The sequence below is a fragment of the Phyllobates terribilis genome, unplaced genomic scaffold (genome assembly GCF_046119375.1).
Source record: "Phyllobates terribilis strain yellow unplaced genomic scaffold, ASM4611937v1 Scaffold_9__5_contigs__length_417890890, whole genome shotgun sequence".
NCBI classification, from domain to species: domain Eukaryota; kingdom Metazoa; phylum Chordata; class Amphibia; order Anura; family Dendrobatidae; genus Phyllobates; species Phyllobates terribilis.
Window position 1 is genome coordinate 81,138,255 of NW_027362769.1, and position 26,879 is coordinate 81,165,133.

The window sequence follows — 26,879 nt, forward strand, 5'->3', positions numbered from 1 at the left end:
GACGTTTTTGATTCACAAAATTCTATACATGTATGGAACCAGATGTGTTTACTATACACCTATATATTGTTCTGTTACTGGTCTCTTCGTTGTTTTAAATGTATGAATATTAACTGTATAGCTTGAGTTAGTTGCCAACATGATAAGGTTTCCACTTTCTGTAAATTAAAGATATGAAAGTATATCAAGCATCACTGGATTGTTTTGTTAAAGTATAGTTTGCTGTGTATTTTTGACAAAATTTAAATAAAACCTTTTCAAAAAAAGTAATTGTAGCAGCTCCTCATCCCTAATAAGTTGAAACTGCTGGACTTCGCTCTCTGTTATCTGGTGTATCTGTACTCTTTGTACTTTTTGTGCTCTGTTCTTGCTACAAAAAAAGGCAAAACAAATAAAAACATTTTGAAATGGACACTGTAATAATAGTTTGTAATAGTTTTTCTATTTATTTAACAGATTTTTACATCAGATCTAGCAACAACCAAAGCAAGCAGAGATCATTATGGCAGTCCACTTGTTCAAGAAGTCAGCATTTTCATTAATTTATCAAAAGTATATGATTCCAGTCTCTGATGAAATCACCAATATGGTTTTATCTTATGTGAAAGGAAAAGTAAGTATAATAATAAGGTAAGCCTGTTTTACAAAATACTTGTATTCCCCATAAAATAACAGCATAACACTACTGTGCAATAGTTTTAGTAAGGTGTGGACAAAATGCTGCTAATTAAGAATGCTTTAACAAATAGAAGGGTTAGTAGTTTACTTGATCAATTAACAAAATGCAAAGTGAATGAACAAAAGAAAAATCTAAATCAAATCAATATTTGGTGTGACTGCTCTTTTCTTTCAAAACAGCATAAATTCTTCTACAGTAGCTACACATGCACACAGATTTTTATGGAACTTGGCAGGGAGGTTGTAAACATTTTGGAAAACTAACCACAGATCTTTTATGGATGTAGGCTTTTGCATATCCTCTGGCTCTTCATGTAATCTTACACAGACTTGATGAAGTTGAGATGAGCAATTGTGCGCCCCACTCAATGTGAACTGGCCCTACTATGCCTTGTTCTTACCCTTTACTATATAAATGCATTAGACAATATTTGTAAATACAAAACCACAATAGCCTCAAAGCATACTGATTGTCCTAATAGCAGTAGATCTAAATACAGGCATGTTGTCTTATCATGTCATACAATGTCTGCGAGACACATATAATTTTGCGTATTAATATATTTTGCTATATAGCTAAATAAAAAAAACAAATGTAAAAATAAATCACCAAATGATACAGTTAGGCACCCTATCAGAGCAGTGTTGCTTTGCAGCGCTGGGTTCCTGAGTTCAAATCCCATAAAGAACAACATCTGCAAGGAGTCTGTATGTTCTCCCTGTGTTTGTGTGGGTTTCCTCCAGGTTCTCTGGTTTCCTTTCATACTCCAATGACATACTGATTGGCAATTTAGATTGTGAGTCCCAATGGGGACAGCAATGATAATGTCTGTAAAACGGTGTGGAATATGATGATGCTACATAAGCAAAAACTAATAAATAAATAACGTATCACAATGTTTAAAAACCTAGCACCCTAACTGCAGTATACCCTTAGAAGATACTGCCGTATGAGGGCTTTTCATTCTTTTTGTAGGATGAGTTTTAACATATAGTGTGCTGAAAATGAAAAAACTATTCCAAGTGGTGTGAAATAGTGAAAAAATGCCATTTTCAATAGTTTTTCAGGTTTTGTCCTTGCGGCATTCATTGTGCGTTAAAAATGAACCAGCAATATGATTTTCCAGGTCAGTACGATTACCGTATTTTTCGGACTATAAGACGCATCGGACCATAAGACGCACCTGGGTTTTAGAGGAGGAAAATAGGGAGAAAAAAAATGTAAGCAAAAAATGTGGTCATGATGCCCTGTTAAGGGGGAGAGGGTCTGCTGCTGACACTGTTATAGAGGTAATATCCCATAATTCTGTTCTAATAGCTTCCATGCTGGTATGCATGGTACCCCTCATCCTGGTATGCATGGCACCCTTCATCCTGGTATGCTTGGCCCCTCTCATCTTGGTATGCTTGGCACCCCTCATCCTGGTATGTAAGGTCCCCCTCATCCTGGTATGCTTGGCACCCCTCATCCTGGTATGCATGGCACCCCTCATCCTGGTATGCAAGGCCCCCTTCATTCTGGTATGCATGGCCCCACTCATCCTCCATCCTGGTATGCATGGCACCCCTCATCCTGGTATGCTTGACACCCCTCATCCTGGTATGCTTGGCATCCCTCATCCTGGCATGCATGGCCCCCCTCATCCTGGTATGGAAGGTTCCCCTCATCCTGATATGCATGGCACCCCCACATGCTGGTATGCCTGGCACCCTCATATCCCGGTATGCCCAGCACCCCCACATCTTGATATGCCTGGCACCCCCACATCTTGATATGCCTGGCAACCCCACATCCTGGTATGCCTGGCAGCCCAACATCCTGGTATGCCTGGCAGCCTCACATCCTGGTATGCCTGGCTCCCCAACATCCTGGTATGCCTGGCACCCCAACATCCTGGTATGCCTGGCAGCCCCACATCCTGGTATGCCTGGCAGCCCCACATCCTGGCATGCCTGGCACCCCCACCTCCTGGTATGCCTGGAACCTCCATCCCCATTACACAAAAAAATAAACACTCCTACTTCACCTTTCAGCGCTGTGTTCTCCTCTGCAGCCAGCACAGATCTCCCTGTGTGAGCCGCGCGTGACGTCACTGACATGCGCGCTCACAAAGGGAGATGGCGTGCCGGAAGAGTCACTGCTCCCCATGTCAGGACTGTGTGTGTGTGGAGCAGTGACTGCACCCTCCTTGATAGTGGGCGCAAACTGTAACCGCAGTGCGGTTCCTGCTGCCGGGCGATCGCGTGTGCCTGCTATTAAAGAGCATGAATATTCACCCCCTCTCCACTACCATGGATGTGGAGAGGGGGTGAATAGTCATGCTCTTTAGTAGCGGGCACAAATGACCGCCGAGCGCAGCAGAAGCCGCGCTGCTGCTACACTGTACGCCCGTGATTAGGGAGAATGAATATTCACTGCTCCCCACGCCCATGGTTTTGTGTTGCCATTTTCTGAAACCCATAACTTTTGCTTTTCAGTCGATGGAACTGTGTGAAGGCTTGTGTTTTGAGTGCTGTGCTGAAAGTTTTACTCATCATTTTGGGGTACATACCATGTGTTAATCGTTTTTTGTGTTTTTTGGTGGGAAAGGTGACTACCAAAATACACAAATGTAGCATTTCTATTTTTTCTTCTTCTTCACATCTGACATACAGTTTAAATCATTTTATATTATGATAATTCTGACTTTTATGGACATGGCAATATCAAATCTGTTTAATTATTATTATTTTTATTTCTTTGTTTTTTAACTGGGAAAACAAGGTGATTTAAACTTGTACGTACAGTACAGACGAAAAGTTTGGACGCACCTTCTCATTTAAAGATTTTTCTGTATTTTCATGACTTTGAAAATTGTACATTCACACTGAAGGCATCAAAACTATGAATTAACACATGTGGAATTATATACTTAACAAAAAAGTATGAAACAACTGAAAATATGTCTTATATTCTAGGTTCTTTAAAGTAGCCACCTTTTGCTTTGATGACTGCTTTGCACACTCTTGGCATTCTCTTGATGAGCTTCAAGAGGTAGTCACCAGAAATGGTTTTCACTTCACAGGTGTGCCCTGACAGGTTTAATAAGTGGGATTTCTTGCCTTATAAATGGGGTTGGGACCATCAGTTGTGTTGTTCAGAAGTCAGGTGGATACACAGCTGATAGTCCTACTGAATAGACTGTTAGAATTTGTATTATGGCAAGAAAAAAGCAGCTAAGTAAAGAAAAACAAGTGGCCATCATTACTTTAAGAAATGAAGGTCAGTCAGTCCGAAAAATTGGGCAAACTTTGAAAGTGTTCCCAAGTGCAGTTGCAAAAACCATCAAGCACTACAAAGAAACTGGCTCACATGATAACTGCCCCAGGAAAGGAAGACCAAGAGTCACCTCTGCTTCTGAGGATAAGTTTATCCGTGTCACCAGACTCAGAAATCGCAGGTTAACATCAGCTCAGATTAGAGACCAGGTCAATGCCACACAGAGTTCTAGCAGCAGACACATCTCTACAACAACTGTTAAGAGGAGACTTTGTGCAGCAGGCCTTCATGGTAAAATAGCTGCTAGGAACCCACTGCTAAGGATAGGCAACAAGCAGAAGAGACTTGTTTGGGCTGAAGAACACAAAGAATGGACATTAGACCAGTGGAAATCTGTGCTTTGGTCTGATGAGTCCAAATTTGAGATCTTTGGTTCCAACCACTGTGTCTTTGTGCGACGCAGAAAAGGTGAACGGATGGACTCTACATGCCTGGTTCCCACCGTGAAGCATGGAGGAGGAGGTGTGATGGTGTGGGGTTGCTTTGCTGGTGACACTGTTCCGGATTTATTCAAAATTAACTGAACCAGCATGGCTACCACAGCATCTTGCAGCGGCATGCTATTCCATCCGGTTTGCGTTTAGTTGGACCATCATTTATTTTTCAACAGGACAATGACCCCAAACACACCTCCAGGCTGTGTAAGGGTTATTTGACCAAGAAGGAGAGTGATGGGGTGCTACGCCAGATGACCTGGCCTCCACAGTCACCAGACCTGAACCCAATCGAGATGGTTTGGGGTGAGCTGGACCACAGAGTGAAGGCAAAAGGGCTAACAAGTGCTAAGCATCTCTGGGAACTCCTTCAAGATTGTTGGAAGTCCATTCCGGTGACTACCTCTTGAAGCTCATCAAGAGAATGCCAAGGTTCTTATTGTTATCAGTATAATTGAAGGCAGGAGCTAAAGTTTTTGAGCCACAGGCTCCAGTGACATCACTGGGAGAATTTTCTATACTTGATCACTAAACCTATAAACAGATGATACAGACACATAGAGATAGAAATACACTGTGGTGTACAGATGTATGTATTTGTATTCTAGAGGGAGAATAATAATTTTTTTTTCTTCCTATAGAATTACTAAAAAATAATGAAAAACAATTACAATAATGTCATTTGTAATTAGCTTTTTTAAAATGTCATAAACATCACAAATCAGCAAATAACAGATATATTTGGTGTCCCTGTAATCTTAATGACCTGCACAGTGATCATCTTATTTATGGGGATTGGTAAATAGCGTACAAAAATAGCGTAATTGATATTTTTTCTCTATTAAATCCATGTTCACACGTAGCATAAATGCTGTATTTTTTTACTGCTTTTTTTCTGCATGTTTCTGCATGTTTAATCTTCTCTGATTATTATTGAATGTTTGCTGCCTTTCTTTTATGCATGCTCCATCATATTTGATGCGTTTTTTGTGCAGACATGTACCTGCATTTTTAATGCTTTATTTAATACTACAGAAAAGAAAAGCTTTGATTATGATTAAAAATGGAAAATAATTTTTTTCCTTGCATTTTTTTACAGACTCACCCTTAAGGTTCCTTCACACAACAGTGTCTCTGATTCATGTGGTTACAGTTTTCACATGTGCTGGAGACACTTACTCAAGTAGACCCATTCAAATGGGTCTGTGCACATGTCAGTGTGTTTCTATAGACCGTGTGTCCGTGGGCAAAACATGCTGAGATGTCTTTTTTTTCCTGCACCACAGGCCACAAAATGTCCTGCACATGTGCACACTGATAACATACGATGAACTGCGGTGACCTCAACTATAAAAAGCACATTAAAAACGAGGCTTCACATCTGCGCCAAAAACCCATCAAAAATTCTGCAAAAATTCAATAATCAGAGCAGATTGTTATTATGTAGTTAGGTGCAGACACCTGCAGAAAACAAAAAGCACAGTATTTATGCTACAGTTATATGAAAAAGTTTGGGCACCCCTATTAATCTTAAGCTTAATGTTTTATTAAAATTGGTGTTTTTGCAACAGCTATTTCAGTTTGATATATGTAATAACTGTTGGACACAGTAATGTTTCTGCCTTGAAATGAGGTTTATTGTACTAACACAAAATGTGCAATCTGCATTCAAACAAAATTTGACAGGTGCATAAGTATGGGCACCCTTATCATTTTCTTGTTTTAAATACTCCTACCTACTTTTTACTGACTTACTAAAGCACTTTTTTTGGTTTTGCAACCTCATTGAGCTTTGAACTTCATAGCCAGGTGTATGCAATCATGAGAAAAGCTACTTAAAGTGGCCACTTGCAAGTAGTGTTGAGCCACCCCCGTAGTGTTCGGGTTCGGTTCGGTTCGTCGAACACCGGGATGTTCGAGGAACTGTTCGTCGAACTGTTCGTCGAACACCTTAGAACACCGTCGAACACCGTTAAAACCAATGGCTGGCAAACAAAAACACATAGAAACACATAGAAAACACCTTCAAAGGTGTCCAAAAGCTGACAAACTGCTCAGAATTCATCAGCGGCGTACACCGGTACCCGACAATTTAGACAAGAAGGAATAGAGCATCACACATAGATTAGATAGATAGAAACATGTCAGTCACACATATAAGAAGCACAGTGACAGTGTTGCTTACTGTACTTGTCATTTAGTGTAAAGCATTTATTTAAAAAAATAATAGTGTTTTCATGCACCGTCTCTTTAAGAAAGCCGGCCGGCAATTCAGCAGCGGTACCCGACAATTTAGAACAGAAAGAATAGAGCTTCACACATAGATTAGATAGATAGAAACATGTCAGTCACATATATAAGAAGTACAGTGACAGTGTTGCTTACTGTACTTGTCATTTAGTGTTAAAATAAAGGATTTATTAAAAAAAAAATTGGCGTAGGGTTCCCCCTAATTTTAGTCTCTAGCGGAGGTTAAGCAGACGGCTGGGGCAGATGTTTGAAGCCTGGGAGGGGGGTAATACCCATGGAGCTTCCCAGGCTACTAATATCAGCCCCCAGCTGAATACCTAGCCTTTACTAGCTATACAAATGGGGGACCCCCCAAAAAAAATGACGTGGGGTCCCCCCTTTTTTAATAGCTAGCAAAGGCTAGGCAGACAGCTGGGGGCTGATGTTAATAGCCCAGGAAGGGTGCCATGAATATTGGCCCCCTCCCAGGCTAGAAACACCAGCCGTCAGCCGCCCCAGAAATGGCGCATCCATAGGATGCGCCAATTCTGGCACGTAGCCTCGCTCTTCCACGCTGCCCTGATGCGGTGGCAGGGGGTAATAGGGCTGGGGTTGATGTCAGCTTATAATGCCAGCTGACATCAAGCCCAGGTTAGTAATGGAGAGGCGTCTATAAGACACCCCCATTACTAACCACATAGTCAAAGTTAAAAAAAAAAACACAAACACCCAGAATAAAGTCCTTTAATTGAAATAAAGACACAATTCTTTATTGTTCTAAATTAAACCATACTTACCATCACGCCCATTCCAGCTGAAGCCAACGATCTCCTACAATAAAAGAAAAATAATAAAGCAACCTCATCCTTACCTTCCCATGGTTCCCACAATGGCTCCAGCTCTGCTACATCGAGATGACAGGCTGGACCGCAGCAGAAAGCTGCCATCCAGCCTGTCATCCCGCAGACACTGAGAAGCGCAGGCATGCTTCCGCTCCTCAGTGTCTGGCTGTGACGGCATAAAGATGAGCCGAGGTCATGTCCAATGAACTCAGCTCACCTCATGCACGTCACAGACAGCGTGGGAAAATTCTCCTGCACTCAGCGCTTCAGCGTGAGAATTCTCCCACGCTGTCAGTGACGTGCATGAGGTGAGCTCATGTCCAATGAACTCAGCTCACCTCATGTACGTCACTGACAGCGTGGGAGAATTCTCACGCTGAAGCGCTGAGTGCAGGAGAATTTTCCCACGCTGTCAGTGACGTGCATGAGGCTGATATTTAAATTTGGCGCACAAATCGGTGATTGGTCGCGGGCAGCGTCCGCGACCAATCAGCACGGTAGTGTTTAACTTTGGCGGCAAGATCAGTGATTGGTCGCGCGCCAAGACCGCGACCAATCACCGATTTGGGCGCCACATTTAAATATCGGCCGCGACCAATCAGCACAGCGTTGTTTAAATGTGGATCCAAGATCGGTGATTGGTCGCGGCCTATATTTAAATTTGGCGCACAAATCTGTGATTGGTCGCGGGCAGCGTCCGCGACCAATCAGCACAGTAGTGTTTAACTTTGGCGGCAAGATCAGTGATTGGTCGCGGTCAAGACGGCGACCAATCACCGATTTGTGCGGCACATTTAAATAGCGGCCGCGACCAATTGGATGTCAGCGCCGCTCCCCGGTCCTCCCTTCACATCCTAGCCGCTGATGTCCCCACAGTATCCACATGGTGTTACAAAGGTCCGGACATTTGTGTTAAAAATCGCTGATTGGTCGCTGGCGCTGCCCGCGACCAATCACCGATTTGGGCGCCAAATTTAAATATCCTCCGCGACCAATCACCCATCTTGGCTCCATATTTAAACACCGCTGTACTGATTGGTCGCGGACGCTATTTAAATGTGGCACAGCACAGCGGTGTTTAAATGTGGAGCCAAGATTGGTGATTGGTTGCGGCCGATATTTAAATTTGGCGCCCAAATCGGTGATTGGTCGCGGGCAGCGCCAGCGACCAATCAGCGATTTTTAACACAAATGTCCAGATCTTTGTAACACCATGCGGATACTGTGGGGACATCAGCGGCTAGGGTGTCAAGGGAGGACCGGGGAGCGGCGCTGCAGGTCGAGATACTTCTGCTGCGAGCAGTCGCTCATCTCCCGGCTTCTCGCAACGGAAGTATCCGACCAGGCAGCGGCGCTCCCCGGTCCTCACCAATACGATTAGCTGATTGGTCGCGCTCTCCGCACGCGACCAATCAGTGATCTTGGCGCTAAAGTTAAACACAGCTCTGCTGATTGGTCGCGGACGCTGCCCGCGACCAATCACCGATTTGGGCGCCACATTTAAATAGCGGCCGCGACCAATCAGCGAGCTTGGCGCCAAATTTAAACAACGCTCTGCTGATTGGACGCGGACGCCAGCCGCGACCAATCAGCGAGATTGGCGCCAAATTTAAACCCCGCTCTGCTGATTGATCGCGGTCGCCGTCCGCGACCAATCAGTAGTATTGGCGCCAAATTTAAACCCTGCTCGGCTGATTGGTCACGGTTGCCGGCCGCGACCAATCAGCAGTATTGGCGCCAAATTTAAACCCCGCTCTGCTGATTGGTCACAGTTGCCTTCCGCGACCAATCAGCGATTTTGACGCCAAATTTAAACACCGCTCTGCTGATTGGTCGCGGCCGGCGATTGCGACCAATCAGCATTATTGGCGCCAAATTTAAACCCCGCTCTGCTGATTGGTCGCGATGCCGGCCGCGACTAATCAACATTGTTGCCGCCAAATTTAAGCACCGCTCTGCTGAATGGTCGAGGTCGTGACCAATCACCATTATTGGCGCCAAATTTAAACACCGCTTTGCTGATTGGTCGCGACCACAACCTATCAGCATTATTGGTGCAAAATTTAAACCCTGCTCTGCTGATTAGTCGCGACCGCCGGCCGTGACCAATCAGTGATATAGTTGCCAAATTTCAACACCGCTTTGCTGATTGGTCGCGGTTGCTGGCCGCAACCAGTCAGCGATTTTGGCGCCAAATTTAAACACCGCTCTGCTGATTGCGCCGGGTCTGCCGCATACATATTCTAGAATACCCGATGCGTTAGAATCGGGCCACCATCTAGGTTCATGAAATAATTAAGAAAAAAATTGACATGGGGCTTCGCACTATATTTGTGTCCAGCCAGGTACAGCAGGCAGGAACGGGCTGCCCCCAACCACCAGCTGCCTATTTGTACCTGGCCGGACACAACAGTATAGGGAAGCCCTTTTTTTCTTAATTATTTCATGAATTTCATGAAATAATTAAAAAAAAAAATACGTGGGGCTTCGCCCTATTTTTGTGTCCAGCCAGGTACAACTAGGCAGCTGGGGGCTGGAATCTGCAGCGCAGGGAGGCCCAAGCTTTCTGGGTCCCCCCAGCTGCAAATTGCAGTCCGCAGCCACCCCGGAAAATGGCGCATTCATAGAAGCGCCATCTTCTGGCGCTGTACCCAACTCATCCAGGGCCCTGGTGCGGTGGCTCACTGGGTAATAAAGGGGTTAGGGCCAGCTTGGCATTATCAGCTGGCCCTAAGCCCGAAATTCATGGGGTCACGCCAATATTAGACATGACCACTATGAATTTCTAGTAAAGTATTTAAAAAAAACACAACACCCAGAAAAAAGTCCTTTAATTGAAATAAACACACAATTCTTTATTGTTCTAAATTAAACCATACTTACCGTCACGCCCATTCCAGCTGAAGCCAACGATCTCCTGCAATAAAAGTAAAATAATAAAGCAACCTCATCCTTACCTTTCCATGGTTCCCACGACAGCTTCAGCTCTGCTACATCGAGATGACAGGCTGGACGGCAGCAGAACGCTGCCATCCAGCCTGTCATCCCGCAGACACTGAGAAGCGCAGGCTTGCTTGCGCTCCTCAGTGTCTGGCTGTGACGGCATCCAGATGAGCTGAGGTCATGTCCAATGAACTCAGCTCACCTCATGTACGTCACTGACAGCGTGGAAGAATTCTCCTGCACTCAGCGCTTCAGCGTGAGAATTCTCCCACGCTGTCAGTGACGTACATGAGGTCAGCTGAGTTCAATGTATATGAATGAGCTCACCTCATGCACGTCACTGACAGCGTGGGAAAATTCTCCTGCACTCAGCGCTTCAGCGTGAGAATTTTCCCACGCTGTCAGTGACGTGCATGAGGTGAGCTCATTCATGTTCAATGAACTCGGCTCACCTCATGCACGTCACTGACAGCGTGGGAAAATTCTCACGCTGAAGCGCTGAGTGCAGGAGAATTTTCCCACGCTGTCAGTGACGTGCATGAGGTGAGCTCATTCATATACATTGAACTCAGCTAACCTCATGTACGTCACTGACAGCGTGGGAGAATTCTCACGCTGAAGCGCTGAGTGCAGGAGAATTCTCCCACGCTGTCAGTGACGTGCATGAGGTGAGCCGAGTTCATTGTCGGCTCATCTGGATGCCGTCACAGCGAGACACTGAGGAGCGCAAGCATGCCTGCGCTTCTCAGTGTCTGCGGGATGACAGGCTGGATGGCAGCGTTCTGCTGCGGTCCAGCCTGTCATCTCGATGTAGCAGAGCTGAAGCTGTCCTGGGAACCATGGAAAAGTAAGGATGAGGTTGCTTTATTATTTTACTTTTATTGCAGGAGATCGTTGGCTTCAGCTGGAATGGGCGTGGTGGTAAGTATGGTTTAATTTAGAACAATAAAGGATTGTGTCTTTATTTCAATTAAAGGACTTTATTCTGGGTGTTTGTGTTTTCTTTTAACTTTGACTATGGGGTTAGTAATGGGGGTGTCTTATAGACGCCTCTCCATTACTAACCTGGGCTTGATGTCAGGTGGCATTATAAGCTGACATCAACCCCAGCCCTATTACCCCACTGCCACCGCTACAGGGCAGTGGGAAGAGCGAGGCTACGTGCCAGAATTGGCGCATCCTATGGATGCGCCATTTCTGGGGCGGCTGACGGCTGGTGTTTCTAGCCTGGGAGGGGGCCAATATTCATGGCACCCTTCCTGGGCTATTAATATCAGCCCCCAGCTGTCTGCCTAGCCTTTGCTAGCTATTAAAATAGGGGGGACCCCACGTCATTTTTTTTGGGGGGGGTCCCCCATTTTAATAGCTAGTAAAGGCTAAGTATTCCGCTGGGGGCTGATATTAGTAGCCTGGGAAGTTCCGTGGGTATTACCCCCTTCCCAGGCTTCAAACATCTGCCCCAGCCGTCTGCTTAACCTCCGCTAGAGCCTAAAATTACGGGGAACCCCACGCCAATTTTTTTTAAAATAAATCCTTTATTTTAACACTAAATGACAAGTACAGTAATCAACACTATCACTGTACTTCTTATATATGTGACTGACATGTTTCTATCTATCTAATCTATGTGTGATGCTCTATTCTTTCTATTCCAAATTGTCGGGTACCGCTGCTGAATTGCCGGCCGGCTTTTTTAAAGAGACGATGCATGAAAACACTATTATTTTTTTTGATAAATCCTTTACACTAAATGACAAGTACAGTAAGCAACACTGTCACTGTACTTCATATATATGTGGCTGACATGTTTCTATCTATCTAATCTATGTGTGAAGCTCTATTCTTTCGGTTCTAAATTGTGGGGTACCGGTGTATGCCGCTGCTGAATTGCCGGCTTTTCATGTTTCACTGTGAGCACTGTTCCCATCGATTTGGGCAATCACTGTAATGCCACAACCACCATGGCTGTGGCATTACAGTGAGTGGCAGACAATCCCTGCATGATTGGTGCTCTAAATAGCGCCAGACATGCAGGACACGCTTTTGGTGCACGAACAGTTATCGAACATAACCTCGAATAGCCAAATTTTTTGCAAATCGTTCGGGTTCGTCGAACAACTCGAACACCGCCCAAAACAGCTCGAATTTGAGATTGGCGAACACTTCTAGTCGAACACCGCTCATCTCTACTTGCAAGTTGTTCTCCTGTTTGAATCTCCTCTGAAGAGTGGCATCATGGGCTCCTCAAAACAACTATCAAATGATCTGAAAACAAAGATTATTCAACATAGTTGTTCAGGGGAAGGATACAAAAAGCTGTCTCAGAGATTTAACCTGTCAGTTTCCAATGTGAGGAACATAGTAAGGAAATGGAAGAACACAGGGACAGTTTTTGTTAAGGCCAGAAGAGGCAGGCCAAGAAAAACATCAGAAAGGAAGAGAAGAAGAATGGTGAGATCAGTCAAGGACAATCCTCAGACCACCTCCAGAGAGCTGCAGCATCAACTTGCTGCAGGTGGTGTCACTGTGCATCGGTCAACTATACAACGCACTTTGCACAAGGAGAAGCTGTATGGGAGAGTGATGCGAAAGAAGCCGTTTCTGCAAGCACGCCACAAACAGAGTCGGCTGAGGTATGCAAAAGCACATTTGGAGAAGCCAATTTCTTTTTGGAAGAAGGTCCTGTGGACTGATGAAACCAAGATTGAGTTGTTTGGTCATACAAAAAGGCGTTATGCATGGCGGCAAAAAAACACAGCATTCCAAGAAAAACACTTGCTACCCACAGTAAAATTTGGTGGAGGTTCCATCATGCTATGGGGCTGTGTGGCGAATGCCAGCACTGGGAATCTTGTTAAAGTTGAGGGACGCATGGATTCCACTCAGTATCAGCAGATTCTTGACAATAATGTTCAAGAATCAATGACAAAGTTGAAGTTACGCAGGGGATGGATCTTTCAGCAAGACAATGATCCAAAACACCGCTCCAAATCTACTCAGGCATTCATGCAGAGGAACAATTACAATGTTCTGGAATGGCCATCCCAGTCCCCAGACCTGAATATCATTGAACATCTGTGGGATCATTTGAAGAGGGCTGTCCATGCTCGGCGACCATCAAACTTAACTGAACTGGAATTGTTTTGTAAAGAGGAATGGTCAAAAATACCTTCATCCAGGATCCAGGAAATCATTAAAAGCTACAGGAAGCGACTAGAGGCTGTTATTTTTGCAAAAGGAGGATCTACTAAATATTAATGTCACTTTTCTGGTGAGGTGCCCATACTTATGCACCTGGCAAATTTTATTTGAATGCAGATTGCACATTTTGTGTTAGTACATTAAACCTCATTTCAAGGCAGAAACATTACTGTGTCCAACAGTTATTACATATATCAAACTGAAATAGTTGTTGCAAAAACGCAAATTTTTATAAAACATTAAGCTTAAGATTAATAGGGGTGCTCAAACTTTTTCATATAACTGTATGTATGAATATGGCCTTAAAGACACCAAAAGCCAGACAGTAGTAGTAAGAGCACCCACCTCTCGTCAACACGCCCACTTCCGGTTTTGACAGGTACCCCGCCCCTTTTTGTCACCTGTCCCACCTCCACTTCCGGTCTAAACTCCTCCCCTACCCTCCCCATTCTCCTCACACTCTCCGCCCCTATGTGTGTCAATACCTGTTACGTCAGTTCCGTCCCCGCCCCAGAAGCAGCCCATGTTCAGCCTCTGTTACGTCCCCCATGACCGCCCACATGCCCTTCACCCAAGGTTGTAGGTTAATGTGTAAGCGCCGTATGTAAGAAAAACATGTCAAGACATGTTTTTGTGAGAAAAGGCAGCCCCAGGATCCCTAGGGTTAGCATTCTGTAGTGTTCATAATAATGACGTAATAAAAGTGTTTAAACAAAATATACATTTATTGTAGATTCACTTAGAGGTATACACAAATCAAGAAATGGAAAAAGGTGTAAATAGATTTCAAAATACAACATTATACAAGCAAATCTATAGGTTACAATACATTTCAATGCTAATATTTAAAAAGTTAACCATGCGCTCGGCGACAGCGGCGCGATTCTCTGTTTCGACAGCAAACGTCCTCTAGCAGCTGGCGTTGAGGTAGCGAGTACTTGTGATGGTGTTTTGAAGGGATTTGACGGCGCACTCAACATCATTTTTAATTCGTTCAGAGCGTCTCTGGTCTTATGGTGACCGATCACGCTCGAAGTTATGTTTAACTCGGCCATAGCCCTCATAAAAACGTCCCATCCTTGTGGAGTGTTCTTTTTGGTTAGTCCGTGACTTTGCAGAGTGCTCCATACAAGGTCCAACATATGGGTGCCGGAAATGACGGTCCCTTTGTAGAGAAATTCACCTTTCTCAGTCCATGTAGCAATGTCTTTGTGTTGCAAGAAACTGTTGAGTAGTATATCTGCATTTTTTCGGAAACGGGGGTTGAGGTGATCTACAAACTGAGGGGCAGAGGGGCGTATCTCTATTTCACCCGCTGGTGATGGTGCTTGTTCACCGTCAGGAGGGATCACAAGGTTTAAATGTGTAAGTTCAAAACCTTCGCGCTTAGCATGCAGCAAACTTCTCTGTAGTATTTCAGTGTATTTTTTAATCTTTACGTCGTCAGGCAAATCAGTGCGGCGTAGAATGTCGCCGATTTCGTCGTCTAACCTTTGGAGTGTCGTCTGACGCACGGTAGGCACCGGTGGACCAACGTTTATTAGTCTGTTAATCTCATGCGCCGGAACCAAGTACATTACATTTTCTCAGCACGTTCCATCATCTACCGGTTATTAAAATCGTTATTAGCGGTATAGCAATAGCTAGAAGCGGCCCTATGAAGCCTCCAGACTTTTTCAATAGATACTGTTTTCTCCGAATGGACACTTTTTTGTCACTCAGATTTCTTATAGCTCTACGCCATTTTTGGAATATTTTTCTTTGGCGCTCTTTGAGAGGAAGCCGCCCTTTCAGAATATTGAGAGCTATTTCCGCGATGGCAGCGATTAAATCTCTGCCGGCGGTCTTCAGAATAAGCTTTCTCTCCGACGCGTTTGCTTTCACCAGCTTTTTCAAGAGAGCCCAGTTACGCCTCACTCTCTCAGACATGTTGACAGAATGAAGGTTACGGGTATGAATAATCACAAAAAGAACACTCCACAAAGATGGGACATTTTTATGAGGGCTATGACCGAGTTAAACATACCTTCGACCGTGATCGGTCACCATACGACCAGAGACGCTCTGAACAAATTAAAAATTATGTTGAGTGCGCCGTCAAATCCCTTCAAAACACCATCACAAGTACTCGTTACCTCAACGCCAGCCGCTAGAGGACGTTTGCTGTCGAAACAGAGAATCGCGCCGCTGTCGCCGAGCGCATGGTTAACTTTTTAAATATTAGCATTGAAATGTATTGTAACCTATAGATTTGCTTGTATAATGTTGTATTTTGAAATCTATTTACACCTTTTTCCATTTCTTGATTTGTGTATACCTCTAAGTGAATCTACAATAAATGTATATTTTTTTAAACACTTTTATTACGTCATTATTATGAACACTACAGAATGCTAACCCTAGGGATCCTGGGGCTGCCTTTTCTCACAAAAACATGTCTTGACATGTTTTTCTTACATACGCCGCTTACACATTAATCTACAACCTTGGGTGAAGGGCATGTGGGCGGTCATGGGGGACGTAACAGAGGCTGAACATGGGCTGCTTCCGGTGTGGGGACGGAACTGACGTAACAGATATTGACACACATAGGGGCGGTAAGGGTTTGCTTCCGGGGGTGGGGACGGAACTGACGTAACAGGTATTGACACACATAGGGGCGGAGAGTGGGTGGAGAATGGGGAGGAGAGGGGAGGGGTTTGGACCGGAAGTGGAGGCGGGACATGTGCCAAAAAGGGGCAGGGCACCTGTCAAAAACCGGAAGTGGGCGTGTTGACGAGAGGTGGGTGCTCTTACTACTACTCCAGATATCATATAGTGAAGCTTACATAAAGATAGGAAAGTTCCTGCTGCTCTGACTGTGAATGAAGGAACAAAAAAACAAAAAATAACTCCATAGGTCCCAACTAGAGATGAGCATGATGCACAGATGACATTACGCCACCCCTGGCAAATCAGAAGACGTGCCAGGTATGTCAGAATGTAAAAGATTCGCGACCTCCTGTCCAACTGTCAGGTACCACTGACCTGGAAAGGAGTCCCATGAATTGATCTGCTTAGCTCTAGTCCCAAGTGTCCCAGATACAGGGGACAGTCCCAGATTTGGATCTACGCCTTGCAGTCTCAGGCGTCTGTTGAGTGTCCCTCACTGCCACTGCTCCTCTGACAACTCCTCCTGCCAGAGTAGAAAGAAGTGACAAATAGGCGTGGATTGGGATATGGCTGGGGGCATGACCAAAATAATTTGTCCCTCTTTCTGTAGTTCAAAAATTGAGAGGCACGTGAGCCACAAGAATTCGAGTGCCTACAGCGCTTGAACTGCATCGGCACGGGAGATGAGTACATGTGTTTTTCTTTCCACTGGGTGGGGGCAAACATTCAGATTGAGAAGAGTTTGTTCTAGTAATGGACAACTACTTTGACATGAATGGGACAACTTATCAGTTTATTTTTATAATCCAATAACTACACTTCATGTTGCCATTTTTTTCAAAATAGCCAATGCAAGAAAAAAGAAAATTGGGAAAATCTCTGTAAGTAAATGCAATACAACAACCATACTTTGACTACCACTCTACTTTCTGACTAATTAATTTAACAGCCGTGGGTGGATCCTTGTGTCTGCCATGATGGTACTCCTGTAAAAGTCAGACCATGGCTGGCACTCATAGAAGCGTAAGATTTTTGCTGTATAAAGCAATACTGTGGCATCTCTGTATACAGCACAAGCAATCGGATGATAGTTAGTCCCTAAGGGGACTAACAAATACAGTGAAAGGTAAAAATAAATATAAAAAAAAAATCACCTCTCTTTTCCCTTGTTAAAAATTAGGAAATATTTTTTTTAAATATGCATATTTGCTATTGCTGCATTCATAAAAGCCTGATCTTTCAAAATATAAAAAAAAATAATCTGATGGGTAAATTGCGTAATGAGAAAAAAATCAAAACATCAGAATTGCGTTTTTTGGCAGAAGCAACAACTCAAAAAAATTTAAATAAGAGGTGTTCAAACATCGTATCTACCATAAAATTATATTGATATAAACACCAGCTAAGGGAATAGAAAACAAGCCATCACACAGCTCTATGCCTCAAAAAACTGAAAAAGTTCCGGCTCTTGGAAAATGGCATCACAAGCAAAATTCTCTATTTTTTACAAATTTTTTTCACCACTTAAATAAAACAAAAATAATGTATGTTTGCTATCTTCGTAATTGTAATGACCTGGAGAATCATATTGCCATGTCATTTTTTTTCTTAAAATAAATGCTGTAAATAATTAAAAAAAATAATAAATTGCGAAATTGCACTTTTTTTTGCTATTTTGCCACTCTTGGGATTTTTTTTTTTCACTTTACAAGAAACCCCATGATAAAAATAGATGGTGTAATTGAAAAGAACAATTCATGCTGCAAAAAACAAGCCCTCACATGTTTATGTGGACAGAAAAAATAAAAAAGTTATGGCTCTTGAAAGAAGGGGAGGAAAAAATGAAAGCGCAAAAACTAGAAATTGCCCCATCCTTAAGGGGTTAATGATGCTCATATGAGCTAAAAATCTGTAGTAATGTGCTCCAGTAAACTTAAGTGAATGTACAATGTATGTAAATGGATACAGTTACCACATGATTGTTGTATGTGACTAGCATGTATGTCATTCTGTTAAGTACACATAATGTATATGGAATGAATTTTAACTTTGCTAAATGTACTCTACCCTTTTATAAAGGCAAATGGGCAGCCCCTTGAAATGGCGCTGGATGTTGGCTGCGGGACTGGACGTTACACTTTACCTCTAGCTCCTCACTTCAAGAAGGTCCGGGGACTAGATATCAGTGAATCCCAACTTAATGTGGCTAAACAGATGACCTTGGCAAAAAATGTGTCATACATGTGAGTACTAAACTGGATTTCCTAATTTTGCTGATGTGGGAGCCTGAGATGGCATAAGTGACACCGGCAATCGTCTGTCCTCTGTCTAGGATGGCTCCGGCCGAGAAGTTACCTGTGAAGGATGCTTCTGTGGATCTGGTACATGCTGGTGTAGCTGCTCATTGGTTCACAGTAGACAAGTTTCTAGATGAGACAATGCGAGTATTGAAGAAGGGAGGATGCTTGGCTATCCATTCTTATGAACCAGTCCCTGAGTTTGAATATAACAATTTGTCATCCGACCTGAATGTAGTGATGTCAGAGGTAATTTTTTGATTTAAATTGGATATAATGTATGTAGAATCCATACTCCTTCCCTTTTGTACAGTATAGTCTACCATACCTCTCAACTTTTGAAGAACAGAAAGAGGGGCACCATTATGTGGTGTGTGTAGTGCGCAGCGGCACATTTTGGCCACACCCCAATCCACGCCCATTTACTATTTCTTTCTCCCCCGCCAAAAGGAGTGTCAGAGGGGTGCTGGTAATGAGAGTCATTCAGCAGACTCCATAGACTGCAGGTTGTAGACTCAAATCCAAGACTGTCCGCTGTAGCCAGGCCAATTGGGATGAGCAGATGGATTCCCGGGTCTCTGTTCCAGCGTCCAGGTTATTGTTAACTAGCAGCCGGACAGGAGGCTGCGAATCTCTTATCTTCCAGTGTCGCTGGCAGCTTTTGATCACCCGGGGCAGCCAGACATCATCTGTGCGTCCTGCTCATCTCTAGTTGTGGATTATTTTTTGGTCCTCATTCACAGTCAGAGCCGTCGGAACTTTCTCATCGTTATGTAGCTTCACTATACGTCATCTGGCTGTTTTGTGTCTGTAAGGCCGTGTTCACATATTGAAATACTGTGTTTTTTGTTTTCTGTAGGATCCGCTCCAAACTACACAATAAGAATCAAAGCTTTTCTGTACTGTTAAAAAGCGTTAAAAACTCTGCTTCATATCTGCCCCAAAATTTTATCAAATAAGCGGGAAAACGCATAAAAGAAATGCAGCAAACACGCCATAATCAGAGAAGATTGTTACTGTGTCGTGTGGTGCGGCCACCTGCAGAAAAAAGCAGCAGAAAGAACTCAGCATTTACCCTATGTGTGAACACGGCCTCAGCGTTACAGTTTTATTATATTTTTATGGCTTTAATAGAGAAAAATATAAATTACACCACTTTTTTTTTACGTCCTTTACCAATCCCCGTAAATAATCTGATCGCTGTGTTGTGCGGGTTGTTATGATTACAGGGACACCAAGTATGTCCATGTTATTTGCTGATTTGTGATGTTCATTATTTTAAAATGAACGCATTAAAACTAACTTTTTTTTAATTATCAAGTGTTTTTCATTATTATTATTAATATTAGTTCTTTTATAAGATGAAAAAATCTCTTAGGGTATGTGCACACGATCCAGACCCGCTGCAGGTTTGATGCTGCGTGTTATGCAGCGGCCAGATGTTACAGCATAGTGGATGGGATTTCTAGAAATCCCATGTCCACTATGTGTCTCTGTGCACCTGCGGATCACTTGTGGAAACAGACATGTGGCATGTGTTTTCAGACCCACAGCATGTCAATTTCTCTTGTGATCTGTTTGCAGGCTTTAACCATAGACCCAACCTCTATGAGGAAAGTCCTGGGTGAAAAAAAAATATGCCACCGTTCATTTGCATATTGAGTAGAAGCTGCCGGCGACTATTCCGGAGCGTCGGTGTCGCAGGCTGGTATGCATCGTGCGCACATACCCTGATTCTCCCTGTAGAATAAAAATAAATACATTGTACACAGCAGTGTATTTCTATCAGTTCCATCAGCCTATGCATTACAGATCAAGTACATGAAATCCTTCTAACTACATCACTAGAGCTTGTGGCTCAGAATAATAAAGCTCCCCTCTATCTGTCACATGAAGGTTGTAAGTTCAAGACCTGAGTAGATGCTAAACAAAAAAAATTTGTAATTGCTTATTTTTTTAAATAATTTTAGGCTACATTACCATGATCAGTAACAGCAGCACTTTGGACGCAGCGTATTCTCGCTGCGTCCAAAATGCTGCATTATAATCATGCAGGTAAATCCACATGTGTTCCCTAAACCATGTAGAGTTACCACATCCAATACATTCAATTATGGAAATTTCATAGTGCAGACTAGCGTCACAGCAGCAGAAACTGACGTGCTGTGGTTTGTAAATCCGCGCCGCCTTGAGTTTATGCAGCATCAAATAGAAGCACAATGAGCATGGGATTTCTATAAATCCATCCACTGGTCTTCTAATGCAGAATGCAGCGTTTTGGACGCAACGCAGTGGAGCTGCATCCAAAACGCTGCCATTACAGAGCATGGGCTCATAGCCTTATAGGAACAATATAAATATTATTCTTCACCTCAGTATACAGCCACCATAAAAATACATTGTTATATATACAATGTATTTCTATGGAGATGTATACTCTGCTTCTGGATTCATTGCAATGTAGAGTTATGATAACCAAAGTATCCTATCTTTATCAATATGGGCTGTAGCTCAGTGGATAAAGCAGCCAGTCTACTGTGATTGTGAGTTTGAGTCTTGGGTGAGACTGATAAACAGGAGTGAGAGGAGGTGAATGTTTAATTTATGCACTAAGAAGAGATTATTGGCCCCACCCCCGAGGAGGAGGAGCTATGAAGTGAGGAGGAGTTATGAAGCGATGAGAACGTGGGAGAGAGAGGTAAGTATAGAAGCCAGGAGAACAGCTGAGCCTTGACGGGACAGTGGATATGCTATTTCTGCTGTTATCATTCACTGATGCTTGTTATGATTTCTCACTGGTATCCAATAGTCTCTAGTTATTTGCAACAGGCCTATTTTTCTCCCATACAATATTGTCTCTTAGGCTATGGCCCCGATATCAGTATTTGGTTAGCATTTTTTCTCAGGAGTTGCAGCCAAAATCAGGTGAGGAAAAATCAGAGAAAAGGTATAATAGAAACAAGTCACCAATTCTGAATTTTTCACCCACTCCTGATTTTTGCTCCCACTCCTGAGAAAAAATACTGACCGAATATTGACCAAATACTGATAGTGGGGCCGTGGCCTATGACTCCATACTCAGCTAATTTCTATAAATGTTACTTGACAGCTGATACATTCTGCTCAATCCAGGGGCAGCATGTATCAGGCACTGGCTGTATGAACATAGCCAAGTATGTTTGACTTTGAAAGATGCAGTGTTTCATAGAGAAACATACTAGAAAATCCACCAGGTCCAAACTGTCTTCTCTGACAGGTCACTAGCTAGCTGTGCGAATAGGCAGAGACCTGTCAATCCAGGGTAGAGGGAGGGAAGAAGCCGCCCTGGTATACATCAGTCCATCAAGTCTTTAACGGTTTTTAAACTATGTTTTTCTCTGAAACACCACATCTATTCAGAGTCAAACATACCTGGCTGAGTTCAAACAGCGAGGGCCTAATACATGCTGTCCATGGATCAGCTGACAAGTTTACTTTGAAGGGAAACAGTACTTCCCCCACATTGTCTCAATCACATAGCACTCAGCCAGCCAACCTGCTCTACATTGATGGAGAGCAAGCACCTCGAAACAGACGGTCTATAGATCCATTTCTGGCTTGGCATTTATCCCAAGTCATGTTGCCAAAATTGTTTAAAGGGTCAGACAGTCACTTATGGAGTAGTCACTTCTCTTAATTGGAACTTTCAATATCCAATAGTCTTTTTAATTCTGCAAGAGCTTCTTTGCAAAGGTTCCTCCATAGAGCTTTTATTCTCCATACTCCAGAGAACCAGTACTTCCCACAATTCTTTCTCTAAAATACTGCTTAAAAACACTTGCATTAGAATTGTTATCCTCTTAAATATTGCAGTCTTCATATTATATAGCACTGTGTACTTATGATTGCTCATTTTGCCCTATCACCTAGTTAACTCTTCTCTTTACATTAGGTCCATTTCATTACATGTTTAAAAACTGACAAGCTGAATCCTTTTAAGTTCTATGTAGAAACAAGAAGTCAATTTTCCCTGTATGAGTCATGAGTAACTGAAAAAGTTCCTCACAGGGGGGAGGAGGGAGCAGCTGGGTCAGGAGTTGAAGAGAGGAATGATAAATGCAGGGAAAAGAGACTTCCTGTTTCTACATAGAGCAGAAAAAAGATAAGAATTTACTGGGTAGAAAGGCAAAATGAGCAATTGTAAGTACACAGTGTTATATAATATGATGACTGCAATATATTAAGAGGATGAAAACTTTGATGGAAGTGCTTCTTTAACAATCACTGATGTTGAGATACAGTAGGTCTTTATTCTAGCAGTGATTTAGTTGGACAATAGTTTGCTCATATTTGAATTCATTTGTGTTAGATTGGAGTTTCTTGGACCAACCAGAAGAAATTGTCCTGAGTATCCATTCTATCTACATAAAATATGTGAACTTCCAATTTCAATTGCAATTTTTGCTATCATAACACAGGCTAAACCTTTTTTCAATAAGATCTAATAGGTAATTTGGGAACTATCTAAGAAGAAATAAATTCAAGTGGCATGTGATTTTATCCAAATGGGGTTGTATCTTTTTAAGGAACTGCTATATTTGGGGTTCATTATTTTATCAAAACTTTGGCTGCATTAAAGATTATGGCCAGTCCAATCATGGTGAAATCTCCAGTAATTGTTTTTCTATTAATAGTTTTTGAATTTTTTTGCAGGTGTGGGATACATTGTTCCAGTATGCTGATAAATCAACAATGGACATGTTTTGTCGGTACCAACATTTATATGAAGCTATTCCACTAAAAGACAAGGAACGGTAAGTTTTTACTTGTTGGTTATCCACTTATCTATTGACTGACACTGGTTTGTAAAAGATCACTTTTTTATAGGTCTCCCACAATGTTGATCTCTTTAGAAGTAATTATTTTATAAGTATTATATTTATTTCAAATTTGTTTCAAATCATATAGTTTATTCAGTTAACGTGGACATGAGATGAAAATCTTCATTCAGCTTTCAACTGTGGAATACAAAACACTAACAGTGGATTATGATATCTTGTACTCACAAAGCATGATGTAATGACCAGGGAAAAGAGAGTACCAAACCTTGCAGATAGTTTTCTTTCTAGATTTTCCCATAAGCTTAAAAATAAGCTAATCGATTCGATTCACATCAAACTTGTGTTGGATTTTTAGAAATCTGCTGAACATGGCAAATGTTAATAATTTGCTTTGCTTTGTGCAAAGTGCCTAAAATGGCTACCATCACACATTGCAGAAGATTGGATCAGCCAAAAAAGGCTGATATGACCTCAGGAGCAGCTAGGTGGGCTTCCGCATAAGTCCATTTCAGCTATTTCATTACATGGTATAGTAAAGCCAATCAAAGGTAGCCTTGGCCATTAAAGTCTATGGGAATATGTGTAAGGTTAAGTTCATCTGGAAAACTCAATACAATTTTTCTCACTTGACAGACATGAGCAGTTCATATGCAATCTGTTTTTTTTACAACAGCACTTAATAATTTACAAGACCATTTACAGTTTCCTAGGTTAAATAATTGCAAAGTATCCATAAAAAATGGATGCTATACAAATACTATCTCATCCAATTCTTTTTGTGCACCCATAGACTTGAATGGGCGAGTCTCATCTAACACAGAGAAGAAACTAGTGCATGCTGCGATTTTATTCACATGCAGATACGGTCAGTGAAAAAAATTGCTGATCTACACTGCCTCATTGAATAACAATGGTTCTTGTGCTGCCAATTTTTTAATGGACAGCATTCGGATTAAAATTAAGTTTGTATGAACCTACACTAAAACAGATTAAATACAGAAGACATAAGACATAAGACATAAGTTCCATCCTAGTTTCACCTGTTTTTAATTGATCCATTGCTAAGAGTCAATTCATAATAAACTATATCACAAGCACACATTCTTCTCTTCTAGTATTACAGATATAACTGCCAAAATTCAGCTGTCTATTCCAGAAATGATTGGATTTATCCAGGCCATTTATCTGTGTGAGCAGTTTAAAGAAAAAGATTTGAAAAAAGCAGAAAAATTTCTAATACAAACTGAAAAAAGGTGTGTCATGGGCATTTGCATGGTTTTCTGTATTATTTATGTCATTTTAAGGACTTCTAGTTTTCATCTGGGAAGATTGCAATAAGGTAAAATAGATTGTTACATGTCCTGAAGAAGAAACACATGTGGAATAATACAAATGCTCCATATAATAACACAATCATTTTCTGGGTCTAGAAATATTAAAGTGACTGTTGACTATTTATCAATGAGCTCAATGGACCCAGGGTGCTTTAACAATAATAAATATACTCACTTACTGAACCAACGCTGCATCCCCATTGTTACGCACCTATCCTGGATCCGGGCTTTGCTCCCCTTACTCCAGCTGAACTCTGTTATGCTCCACTTCGGGCATGGCAGATGGCCTGGCATGATCCCATGTGATCATCTGCCTAGGCCTATAAAGGGCATACTAAGACACAAACCTGTGCCTTGGTATTGTGACTTTCTAGCTGCCCCGGATTTCTGTCTGCGAATTGTTCACGGTTTTCCAGGACCTCTGCTACGTGTCTGCCTGATGCTTCCAAGTCTTCTCGTGTATGCCTGCAGCTTTCAGGGCCTCTGCTATCTGTTCCCAGTTCTCTAGCACCTCTGCTACTTGTTTCCATTCTTCCATGACCTCTGCTACCTGTTCCTAGTCTTCCAGGACCTCTGCTACTGTTCTTCGTCTTCCAGGACCTCTGCTACCTGTTCCCGGTCTTTCTGTGGACGTCATAACATAACTTACAACTGACAGCATTATCACTAGCGCTATATGTACCTTGCACATGCGCTTGTCTTCTTCCCCTCGCATCATTGATCGTCTGAAGCTGGGTGTACGCGTGCCGGCTTCAGAGAGGCATACTGTGCATAATCGGAAGAGCAGAAGACTTCCAATCATGCACAGTGCTGCTGTATTACCGGCTCATTACTGCAGATCTGAGTCAACCAGAGAACAAGCTCTGTCATTGTGCAAATTGCAAAGTGCACAGCACAGGGACAGAGCAGGGACTTTCTCCACGCCTGAAACCAGCGTCACTCATGACATTTCGTTTCAGGCAGGGGGAAGAGGTTGTGTCAGTGACTGCAGCCTCTGCCCCCTGCTCTGGTGACACTTCTTTTGAGAAGCCCAGTATGTACTGGGGGCTCTCAAACAAATTGTCATCAGACAGGAAATAAAACAATAGATTAACAGTTAGATAGTGTAGATAGGGAATTTTTAAAGTAAGTATATTAGAAAATAGCTTAGATTATGGCATTAAATAGATAGGGATTTTGATAAAATGTACTTTCGCATTCAGACCACCCCATTAAGGTGCACTTCAGTGGTCCTCAGCAGGTATTATAAATCCAGAATCATAATCACAGTAAAAGGTCATTACTAATATAAAAACAGTAACTAGCATAAAGATTTACAAAAGGTTTAGCATAAAGTTAATAAAAGAGCAGAATTTCACCGTTTGTGGTAGACACTTATGCACTTCTTCCCCTTCCCCTTGAGGAATATCAGTCAATTGTAGAATTTTGCATTACAAATAATTAATAATAATAATAAAGGTTTTTTTTAATGGAACACTTATAATAGATCACAATATAAAATTTAATGAGCAAAAATAACAGTCTTCTAAATCATTTATACATTTCTAAATGCTGAATATATTTTATTGCTACAGATTCCGAAAAATACTTGGAGAAAAGGCCGATTCTGACTGCCTGAACATGTATATGAAATACTACTGCATTCTTGCTTGTAAACATTAAAGTGGAGACTTGATAAATCCAAATATTCAGAGTAGTGTTTACCTTTGTTTTATCATATTAACCCCCTTCACCTTTCTGACCGGGCCAATTTTTTCAATTCTGACCAGTATCAATTTATGAGGTAATAACTCTGGAACGCTTCAACGGATCCCCCTGATTCTGAGATGTTTTCTTTGTGACATATTTTACTTCATGATTGTGATAAAATTTCCTCAATATGACTTGCATTTATTTAAGAAAAAAATCTAAAATTTGGTGAAAATGTTTCAATTTTCAAACTTTTAATTTTTATGCTCTTAAATCAGAGAGTTATGTCACAGAAAATAAATAACATTTCCCACATGTCTACTTTACATCAGCACAATTATTGAAACACAATTTTTTTTATTAGGAAGTTAGAAGGGTTAAAAGTTGACCACCAATTTCTCATTTTTGATAAAAGATTAGCTCAAAATTACACTGAAGGTA

The 26,879-nt window shown here is 42.2% G+C and overlaps 1 protein-coding gene across 2 annotated transcripts; it reads left to right on the plus strand.

Annotated features, from left to right (window-relative positions):
* The first annotated feature begins 357 nt into the window (after nt 1-357).
* Nucleotides 358-26,753, plus strand: LOC141161604 (uncharacterized). 2 transcript variants are annotated; one of them, XM_073646641.1, is made up of 6 exons: nt 358-613; nt 18,378-18,541; nt 18,631-18,844; nt 23,288-23,388; nt 24,531-24,668; nt 26,324-26,753. In XM_073646641.1, exons 1-6 carry the CDS (start codon nt 503-505, stop codon nt 26,409-26,411), a joined length of 816 nt encoding a protein of 271 aa, XP_073502742.1. In that variant the 5' UTR covers nt 358-502; the 3' UTR covers nt 26,412-26,753. The 2 variants fall into 2 exon arrangements, with proteins under 2 accessions (XP_073502742.1, XP_073502743.1); XM_073646642.1 differs by having other exon boundaries at nt 493-630.
* The last annotated feature ends 126 nt before the right edge of the window (nt 26,754-26,879 follow it).